This window comes from Aotus nancymaae, unplaced genomic scaffold (genome assembly GCF_030222135.1).
Source record: "Aotus nancymaae isolate 86718 unplaced genomic scaffold, 86718_ANA_hifiasm-v0.15.2.pri h1tg000003l, whole genome shotgun sequence".
NCBI lineage: Eukaryota > Metazoa > Chordata > Mammalia > Primates > Aotidae > Aotus > Aotus nancymaae.
Window position 1 is genome coordinate 9461426 of NW_026988414.1, and position 11618 is coordinate 9473043.

Genomic DNA, 11618 nt, shown 5'->3' on the forward strand with positions numbered 1-11618 from the left:
CGGCTATAAACCCATCTGGACCTGGGCTTTTTTTAGTTGGGAGACTATTAGTTGCTGCCTCAACTTCAGCCCTTGTTATTGGTCTATTCAGGGATTCAACTTCTTCCTGATTTGGTCTTGAGAGAGTGCAAATGTCCAGGAATTTATCCATTTCTTCCATATTTACTGGTTTGTACATGCATAGAGTTGTTTATAGTAATCTCTGATGGTAGTTGGTATTTCTGTGGAGTTGGTGGTGATGGGTCCCCTTTATTGTTTTTTATTGCATCTATTTGATTCTTCTCTCTTTTCTTTTTTATTAGTCTGGCTAGCAGTCTGTCTATTTTGTTGATCTTTTCAAAAAACCAGCTCCTGGATTTGTTGATTTTTTGAACGGTTTTTTGTGTCTCTATCTCCTTCAGTTCTGCTCTGATCTTAGTTATTTCTTGTCTTCTGCTAGCTTTTGAGTTTTTTTTTAATCTTGCTCCTCCTACATTTTTGAAAATGTAACGCTCTTTCAATTTTGATGATAGGGTGTCGATTTTAGACCTTTCCTTTCTCCTCATGTGGGCATTTATTGCAATGAATTTCCCTCTAGACACTGCTTTAAATGTGTCTCAGAGATTCTGGTGTGTTGTGTCTTCATTCTCCTTGGTTTCAAAGACTGTCTTTATTTCTGCCTTCATTTCATTGTTTATCCAGTCTACATTTAGGAGCCAGTTGTTTATTTTCCATGAAGTTGTGCAGTTTTGAGTTAGTTTCTTAATCCTCAGTTCAAATTTGATTGCACTGTGATCTGAGAGACTGTTTATTATGATTTCCATTCTTTTGCATTTGCTGAGGAGTGATTTACTTCCAATTTTTGGTCAATTTTAGAGTAAGTGCAATGTGGTGCTAAGAATGTGTATTCTGTGGAATTGGGGTTAAGAGTTCTGTAAATGTCTATTAAGTTTACTTGGTCCAGATCTGCATTCAAATCTTGGATTTCCTTGTTGATTTTCTGTCTCATTGATCTGTCTCATGTTGAAAGTGGAGTGTTAAAGTCTCCAACTATTACTGTGCAGGAGTCTAAATCTCTTTGTAGGTCATTAAGGACTTGCTTTATGTATCTGGGTGCTCCTGTATTGGGTGCATATATATATAGAATAGTTAGCCCTTCTTGTTGTATTGATCCTTTTAACATTATGTAATGCCCTTCTTTGTCTCTTTTGATTTTTGTTAGTTTAAAGTCCATTTTATCAGAGACTAGGATTGCCACCCCTGCTTTTTTTTTTTGCTCTTCATTTGCTTGGTAAATCTGCTTCCATCCCTTTATTTTGATTCTATGTGTGTCTTTGCATGTGAGATGGGTTTCCTGAATACAGCACACCAACGGTTCTTGGCTTTTTTTTTTTTTTTTGAGACGGAGTTTCGCTCTTGTTACCCAGGCTGGAGTGCAATGGCGCGATCTCGGCTCACCGCAACCTCCGCCTCCTGGGTTCAGGCGGTTCTTGGCTTTTTATCCAATTTGCCAGTCTGTGTCTTTTGATTGGGGCAGTTAGTCCGTTAACATTTAATGTTAATATTGTTATGTGTGAATTTGATCCTGCCATTTTATTACTGGTTGGTTGCTTTGCCCTTTGGTTGGCATAATTTCTTCATTGTGTCTTTGGTTTTTACCATTTTTTTTTTTTTTTTTTTTTTTGCAGTGCCTGGTACTGGCTTTTCCTTTCTGTGTTTAGTGCTTCCTTCAGGAGCTCTTGTAGGGCAGGTCTGGTAGTAACAAAATCTCTCAGCAATTGCTTGTCCATAATGGATTTCATTTCTCCATCACTTATTAAGCTTAGTTTGGTTGGATATGAAAATCTGGGTTGAAAGTTCTTTTCTTTAAGGATGTTGAATATTGGGCCCCACTCTCTTCTGACTTCTAGGGTTTCTGCTGAGAGATCCGCTGTGAGTCTGATGTGCTTCCCTTTATGGATGACATGACCTTTCTCTCTGAATGTCCTTAGTATTTTTTCCTTCTTTTCAACACTGGTGAACCTGATGATTACGTGCCTTGGGGTTGCTCTTCTAGAGGAGTATTGTTGTGGTGTTCTCTGTATTTCCTGTATTTCAATGTGAGCCTGCCTTGCTAGGTTGGGGGACACTCCTGAAGAGTGTTTTCCAGCTTGGATTCATTCTCCCCGTTACCTTCTGGTACACCAATCAGGCGTAGATTAGGTCTTTTCACATAATACCATATTTACAACAAATGCACAGGCAATATCATACCGAATGGGCAAAAACTGGAAGCATTCCCTTTGAAATCTGGCTCAAGACAAGGATGCCCTCTCTCACCACTAATAATATAGTATTGGAAGTCCTAGCCAGAGCAATCAGGCAAGAAAAAGAAATAAAGGGTATTCAATTAGGAAAAGAGGAAGCCAAATTGTCTCTATTTGCAGATGACATGATTGTATATTTAGAAGACCCCATCGTCTCAGCCCAAGATCTCCTAAAACTGATAAGCAACTGCAGCAAAGTCTCAGGATACAAAATCAATGTGCAGAAATCAAAAGCATTTCTATACACCAATAACAGATAGAGAACCAAATCAAAAGTGAACTCCCATTCACAATTGCTACAAAGATAATAAAATACCTAGGAATACAACTAACAAAGGATGTAAAGGACCTCTTCATGGAGAACTGCAAACCACTGCTCAAGGAAATAAGAGAGGACACAAACAGCTGGCAAAACATTCCATGCTCATGGTTGGGAAGAATCAACATTGTGAAAATGGCCATATTGCCCAAAGTAATTTGTAGTTCAATGCTATCCCCATCAAACTACCAATGACCTTCTTCATGGAACTGGAAAAAACCACTTCAAACTTCATATGGAACCAAAAGAGAGCCCACATAGCCAAAACAATCCTAAGCCAAAAAACAAAGCTGCAGGCATCATGCTGCCTGACTTCAAACTATACTACAAGGCCACAGTAATCAAAACAGAATGGTACTGGTACCAAAACAGAGACATAGACCAATGGAACAGAACAGAGGCCTCAGAAGCAATGCCACACATCTACAATCATCTGATCTTTGACAAACCTGACAAAAACAAGCAATGGGGAAAGGATTCCCTGTTTAATAAATGATGTTGGGAAAACTGGCTAGCAATGTGCAGAAAGCAGATACAGGACCCCTTCCTGACACCTTACACTAAAATTAACTCCAGATGGATTAAAGATCTAAACATAAGACCTAACACCATAAAAACTCTAGAAGAAAACCTAGGCAAAACCATTCAAGACATAGGCATAGGCAAGGACTTCATGGCTAAAACACCAAAAGCAATGGCAACAGAAGCCAGAATAGACAAATGGGATCTAATTAAACTCCAGAGCTTCTGTACAGCAAAGGAAGCAATCATTAGAGTGAACAGGCAACCAACAGAATGGGAAAAGTTTTTGTAGTCTACCCATCAAAGGGCTAATATCCAGAATCTACAAAGAACTAAAACAGATTTATAAAAAAAAACAAACCCATTCAAAAGTGGGCAAAGGATATGAACAGATACTTTACAAAAGAAGACATCTATGAGGCCAACAAACATAGAAAAAATGCTCATCATCACTGGTCATTAGAGAAATTCAAATCAAAACCACACTGAGATATCATCTCACGCCAGTTAGAATGGCGATCATTAAAAAATCTGGAGACAACAGATGCTGGTGAGGATGTGGAGAAATAGGAACACTTTTACACTGTTGGTGGGAGTGCAAATTAGTGCAACTATTGTGAAAGATAGTGTGGCGATTCCTCAAGGATCTAGAAGTAGAAATTCCATTTGACCCAGCAATCCCATTACTGGGTATATAGCCAAAGAATTATAAATTGTTCTATTATAAAGACACATGCACACAAATGTTCATTGCAGCACTGTTTACAATAGCAAAGACCTGGAACCAACCCAAATGTCCATCAATGATAGACTGGATAAAGACAATATGGCACATACACTCCATGGAAAACTATGCAGCCATAAAAAACAATGAGTTTGTGTCCTTCATAGGGACATAGATGAATCTGGAAACCATCATTCTCAGCAAACTGACACAAGAACAGAGAACCAAACACCACATGTTATCACTCATAGGCAGATGTTGAACAATTAGAACACGTGGACACAGGGAGAGGAGCATCACACACTGGGGTCAGTTGTGGGGGGTTAGGGGAGGGACAGCGGGGGATGGGGAGGGTGGGGAGGGATAATGAGGGGAGAAATACTAGATGTACATGATGGGGGAATGAAGGCAGCAAACCACCTTGCCATGTGTGTACCTATGCGATAATCCTGCATGATCTGCACATCTACCCCCGAACCTAAAGTACAATAATAATAATAAAGACAATGCAAAGATAAACTTCAGTGTGGCACAACTGAGTTTGCTTTGATAGGGAAAGAGTGTCCTGAAACCTCCCCATCTAAAATACCCCCAGCCTGACTCCCCATCAACCTCCATCTCCTAATACTGTTTTTTTTTGTTTTTTTTTTTGTTGAGACAGAGTTTCGCTCTTGTTACCCAGGCTGGAGTGCAATGGCGCGATCTCGGCTCACCGCAACCTCCGCCTCCTGGGTTCAGGCAATTCTCCTGCCTCAGCCTCCTAAGTAGCTGGGATTGCAGGCATGCGCCACCATGCCCAGCTAATTTTTTGTATTTTTAGTAGAGACGGGGTTTCACCATGTTGACCAGGATGGTCTCGATCTCTTGACTTCGTGATCCACCCGCCTCAGCCTCCCTAAGTGCTGGGACTACAGGTGTGAGCCACCGCGCCCGGGCCCCTAATACTGTTTTATTTTGCACCCCTAACTGATACTATACTACATATTTTGTAGTATAATGATCTACCTCCTCAGCTGAACATAAGCTCTATATGAGCAGAAATATGTCTGCTCTATTGCTAAGTCCCCAGCAGGTGAATTGTGCTTTTCACAGAATAGGAACTACTGAGTCTGAATTAGAGAGGTCTACCTCTGAAGGTTTCTAAAGGAAAACTCTCCCTCTGTCCCTCCAGATTTCAATATAATGCCCATAGAGTTGGGAAGGGAGAACCCCATCAAGGACCATGAGGTTAACAAGCCTTCCCACAATTAGGACAGTAGCTAATTGTGACCAAACAGAAGAAACAAAGACTTCCTAGGCTCTCATGATTGGTGTTATGAAATCAGAGCATGCTGAATAACAAAACTTCTTGTTGATAACTGAGCCCAAGTCAATGGAAAGAATCAACCAAACCAGCAGTGTCTCTGAGTTCATCCTCCTGGGACTCTCCTCCCGGCCTGAGGACCAAAAGCCACTCTTTGTTCTGTTCCTCATCGTGTACCTGGTCACCATAACAGGAAACCTGCTCATCATCCTGGCCATTCGCTTCAACCCCCATCTTCAGACACCTATGTATTTCTTCTTGAGTTTTCTGTCTCTCACTGATATTTGCTTTACAACCAGTGTTGTCCCCAAGATGCTGGTAAACTTCCTGTCAGAAAAGAAGACCATCTCCTATGCCGGGTGTCTGACACAGATGTATTTCCTCTATGCCTTTGGCAACAGTGACAGCTGCCTTCTGGCAGTCATGGCCTTTGACCGCTATGTGGCCATCTGTGACCCCTTCCACTACGGCACCACCATGAGCCACCACCACTGTGTCCTTCTGGCGGCCTTCTCCTGGTCATTTCCTCACCTCCACTCACTCCTGCACACACTTCTGCTGAATCGTCTCACCTTCTGTGACTCCAATGTTATCCACCACTTTCTCTGTGACCTCAGCCCTGTTCTGAAATTGTCCTGCTCCTCCATACTTGTCAATGAAATTGTGCTGATAACAGAAGGGCCTATTGTTTTGGTGACTCCTTTTCTATGCATTGCTTTCTCTTATATACGAATCCTCATTACAGTTCTTAAGATTCCCTCTACTTCTGGGAAAAGCAAAGCCTTTTCCACCTGTGGTTCTCACCTCACCGTGGTAACACTCTTTTATGGTAGTATCTTCTATGTCTATTTACAGCCCCCATCCACCTACACTGTCAAGGACCACATGGCAACAATTGTCTACACAGTTTTGTCATCCATGCTCAATCCTTTTATCTACAGCCTGAGAAACAAAGACCTGAAACAGGGCCTGAGGAAGCTTATGAGCAAGAGATCATAGGAAGCATCCTCTTGAAAAACCCGTAAGTGGAATCTGCTCAACTTGGACCTGGTTTCTACTGGTTTCTAGTGAACAGTCAAGTTGTTAGGAGCTAGCCCTTCTGACCCATGTGAGACAAGGCAATTGTGGGCGGTTGTATCTCTTAAATCACAATACTTTCCTATCTATGTCTCCTCTTTCTTAGAAATATTTATTTTTCCCACTGTTTTATTTTCTAAAAAATGCTTTAACCTAATCCTTTCCCCACAAATATTTCCCAAATAAATTTCTGTTTATTAAGGCAGATCCTCCAAAATCTTTATATTTCAATATACTACTGAAAAATGCATAATTTGTAGCTGTTGAATGTTTTTGCAAAAAAAAAAATTTGAAAAGAGAAAGAATGAAGGAAGAGGAGGATATATATTTTAGCTAATTTTCTCATCTTGAGGATTTTTTTTTCTCCTTCTAAAAATGTTTTATTGCTTAAATCTTACTTAAGCTTTTATTTTTACCTTTCCTTTATTATACTGCTATAGTTTTATTTACTTTTAATTTCCTCTTATATTTTATCACACAATTTAAAAATGCTAATGGTCAGAAAGAACAAGAACCCCAAGTGATAACATGGAAATTATCCATTTCACACAGGGGAAGTTGAAATGTTTCTTCTGGTTCACCTTCCCATAAACTATGTGTTTAAAATGTGTGATTTAATACTTCATCTAGAAACTTTTTTTTCACTTATAAATTTGTATTATTATTATTGTAAATGTGTATTGAATATTGTGAGATATATGTATGTATAACCTCCAAAGATATTCAGGGAAATCCCAGTTTATAACAGATAAAAATTGCAAAAACTTGAAACCTTTTCAATAGGGAAATGGAGAAAGATGCTATGATTAATTCCATAAAATGTAACTATATGCAGCATGTTCAAATAATCAAATATATCTTTATTGCTTCCTTGAGAAGCCATTAAGTAGGAAAATGAAGATGTGGAACAAATGTAAAAGTCTGAATCTACTAGATTAAAAATTTACATGAATATGAATGTACATGTGTGTGTAGTCACTGGGGTAAGAATGGAAGGGCAGGGGGAACATGGAAGGAGAGTATTTCTTCCTCTTTATACACAGTTGTAATGTCTGAATTTGTTCAAATAAACATTTATTGCCCATGGAATTGAAAACTATTAATAAACAGGATGACCAGACAATGGTGAAAGACTTCATAAATTACCAGTTGAAGAAAAACTTTCTGAGTGCATGCATATCTAAAAACATGACTTTGGCACATTTAGTAGACAATTTGATAATTTGGTAGGATATAGCATTTTAGGTCCAAAGCTTTTCTTTTGGATCTTTTAAAGATATATCTATATTATTCTAACACCTTGGGTGTTTTCAGTGATAAAACATCCTAATTTGTGTTCCTCTGTAATGATTTCCTTCTCACTGAATCATACTCCATAGATCCCTGATAACAAACATGGCTATGTTGCCAACTAGTTAGGTCTTGGAAGAGCAGACCCTGATTCCACCTACTTTACTCCAAGCTTGAGTTCAGGAGCCCAGTCATTATTCTTGACTGTGTGTTTTCTTATAGGTGTCAAGATGTAACAAAAGGGTAAAAAATAAAGCACTAGGCAAACAGTTCCTAGACTTGAAATCAAAAGAAAAGAGCATGATTCATAAAAGGAAAAATTTTAAAGTTGAACTTCATAAAAATTAAACTACTATAAGGTGAAGATGGCGAGAAGGTGAGTTAAAAACTACCTATCTGGTACTATGCTCACTACCTGGGTGATGGGATTCAAACCTCAGAATCACACAGTATTCCTATGTAACAAATCTGTACATGTACCCCTGTATTTAAAATAAAAGTTGAAATTTAACAATTAAAAACTTGTTCTGTAAAAAATACTGTTAAGAGAATGAAAAGAGAGGCTGAAGAGTGGGAGAAAATATTTACAAATCACATATTCAGTAAAGGACTAGAACCTAGAATGCATAGAAAGCTCTCAAAACTCAATAGTAAAAAGTAAACAATCCAATTGGAACTTCAAAAAAAGACATGAAGAGACATTTCATCAAAGGAGATGTACAGATGGCAGGTAAGAACAGAAAAAGATATAGAATATCATTAGTTATTTGAGAAATGAAAATTAAAATGACAATAAGATTTGACTGCATACTTATTAGAATGGCTAAAATAAAAAATAATGACAACACTAAATGTTCATAAGGATGCAGAGAAACTGAACCACTTATACTTTTCCTGCCGAAACCACAAAACAATAGAGCCATTCAGAAAACAGTCTGTAAGTCTGTTTAAAAACTAAACATACACCTGAATGTGATGGTGAGAATGAATTCAAGCTGGAAAACACTCTACAGGATATTATCCAAGAGAACTTCCCCAACCTAGCAAGGCAGTCCAACATTCAAATCCAAGAAATACAGAGAACTCCACAAAGATATTTCTCAAGGAGAGCAACCCAAAGGCACATAATCATCAAGTTCGCCAGGGTTGAAATGAAGGAAAAAATGCTAAGGGCAGCCAGAGAGAAAGGTCAGGTCACCCACAAAGGGAAGCCCATCAGACTCACAGTGGATCTCTTGGCAGAAACCCTACAAGCCAGAAGAGAGTGGGGGCCAATATTCAACATCCTTAAAGAAAAGAACTTTCAACCCAGAATCTCATATCCAGCCAAACTAAGCTTCATAAGTGAAGGAGAAATAAAATCCTTTACGAACAAGCAATTGCTGAGCGATTTCGTCACCACCAGACCCGCCTTACAAGAGCTCCTGAAAGAAACACTAAACACAGAAAGGAACAAGTACCAGCCACTACAAAAGCATACAAAATGGTAAAGCCCAATAATGCAATGAAGAAACTGAGACAACTAATGGGAAAGAAAACCAGCCAGTAACAAAATGGCAGGATTAAATTCACACATAACAATATCAACATTGAATGTAAACTGCCTAAATGCCCCAATCAAAAGACACAGACTGGCAAACTGGATAAAAAGTCAAGACCCATTGGTGTGCTGTATTCAGGAAACTCATCTCATGTACAAAGACACGCAGACTCAAAATAAAGGGATGGAAGCAGATTTACCAAGCAAATGGAGAACAAAAAAAAAGCAGGGGTTGCAATCCTAGTCTCTGATAAAACAGACTTCAAACCAACAAAGATCAAAAGGGACAAAGAAGGGCATTACATAATGGTAAAAGGATCAATCCAACAAGAAGAGCTAACTATCTAAATATATATGCACCCAACACGGGAGTACCCAGATACATAAAGCAAGTTCTTAACATTCTAAAAGGAGATTTAGATTCCCACACAATAATAGTGGGAGACTTCAACACTCCACTGTCAATATTAGACAGATTAATGAGACAGAAAATTAACAAGGATATCCAGGACTTGAACTCAGATCTGGACCAAGCAAAACTAATAGACATCTACAGAACGCTCCACCCCAAATCCACAGAATATATATTATTCTCAGCACCACATCACACTTACTCTAAAATTGACCACATAATTGGAAGCAAATCACTCCTCAGCAAATGCAAAAGAACAGAAATCATAACAAACAGTATCAAACCACAACACAATCAAATTAGAACTCAGCATTAAGAAACTCACTCAAATCTCCACATTGGAAACTGAACAATTTGCTTCTGTCAAATGGATAAACAATGAAATGAAGGCAGAAATAAAGACGTTCTTCGAAACCAATGAGGATGAAGACACAACATACCAAAATCTCTGGGACACATTTAGAGCAGTGTCTAGAGGGAAATGTATAGCAATAAATGCCCACGTGAGGAGCAAGGAAAGATCTAAAATCAACAACCTATCATCAAAATTGAAAGAGCTAGAGGAGGAAGATCAAAAAAACTCAAAAGCTAGCAGAATATAAGAAATAACTAAGATCAGAGCAGAACTGAAGGAGCTAGAGACACAAAAACCCTTAAAAAAAATCAATAAATGCAGGAGCTTGTTTTTTGAAAAGATCAACAAAATAGACAGACTGCTAGCCAGACTAATAAAAAAAAAGAGAGAAGAATCAAATAGATGCAAGAAAAAATGATAAAGGGGATATCACCACTGATTCCACAGAAATACAAATTACCATCAGAGATTACTACAACCAACTCTATGCATACAAACCAGTAAATCTGGAAGAAATGGATAAATTCCTGGACACGTGCACCCTCCCAAGCCTAAACCAGGAAGAAGTTGAAACCCTGAATAGACCAATAACAAGGGCTGAAGTTGAGGCAGCAATGAATAGCCTACCAACCAAAAAAAGTCCAGGTCCAGACGGGTTCACAGCCAAATTCTACCAGACATACAAAGAGGAGCTGCTACTATTCCTTCTGAAACAATTCCAAACAATACAGAAAGAGGGAATCCTCCCTAACTCATTTTATGAGACCAACATCATCCTGATACCAAAACCTGGCAGAGACTCAACTAAAAAAGAAAATTTCAGGCCAATATCCATGATGAACATTGATGTAAAAATCTTCAACAAACTACTGGCAAACCGACTGCAACAGCACATCAGAAAGTTTATTCATCACAATCAAGTAGGCTTCATCCGGGGATGCAAGGCTGGTTCAACATATGCAAGTCCATAAATGTAATCCACCATAAAAACAGAACCAAAGACAAAAACCACACGATTATCTCAATAGATGCTGAGAAGGCCTTCGACAAAATTCAACAGCCCTTCATGCTAAAAACTCTCAATAAACTGGGTATCAGTGGAACATAACACAAAATAATAAAAGTTATTTATGACAGACCCACAGCCAACATCATACTGAATGGGCAAAACTGGAAGCATTCCCTTTGAAATCAGGCACTAGACAAGGATGCCCTCTCTCACCACTCCTATTCAATATAGTATTGGAAGTTCTAGCCAGAGCAATCAGGCAAAAAGAAATAAAGGAGGAAAAGACAAAAAAGAGAAAAAAAAAAAAAGAAATAAAGGAGGAAATTAGGAAAGGAGGAAGTCAAATTTTCTCTATTCGCAGATGACATGATTGTATATTTAGAAGACCCCATCGTCTCAGCCCAAAATCTCCTGAAACTGATAAGCAACTGCAGCAAAGTCTCAGGATAAAAAAATCAATGTGCAGAAATCATAAGCATTCCTATATACCAATGACAGACAAACAGAGAGCCAAATCAAGAGTGAACTCCCATTCACAGTTGCTACAAAGAGAATAAAATATCTAGGAATACAACTAACAAAGGATATAAAGGACCTCTTCAAGGAGAACTACAAACCACTGCTTAAGGAAATAAGAGAGGACACAAACAGATGGAAAAATATTCCATGCTTATGGTTAGGAAGAATCAATATTGTGAAAATGGCCATACTGCCCAAAGTAATTTATGGATTCAATGCTTTCCCCATCAAGCTACCAATGACCTTCTTCACAGAACTGGAAA

At 38.6% G+C, this 11618-nt stretch overlaps 1 protein-coding gene across 1 annotated transcript; it reads left to right on the forward strand.

Annotated features, from left to right (window-relative positions):
- Positions 1–5222: 5222 nt before the first annotated feature.
- LOC105721078 (olfactory receptor 1L8) lies at positions 5223–6152 on the forward strand. The gene has a single exon (XM_012457893.3). It carries the CDS (start codon positions 5223–5225, stop codon positions 6150–6152), a length of 930 nt encoding a protein of 309 aa, XP_012313316.2.
- The last annotated feature ends 5466 nt before the right edge of the window (positions 6153–11618 follow it).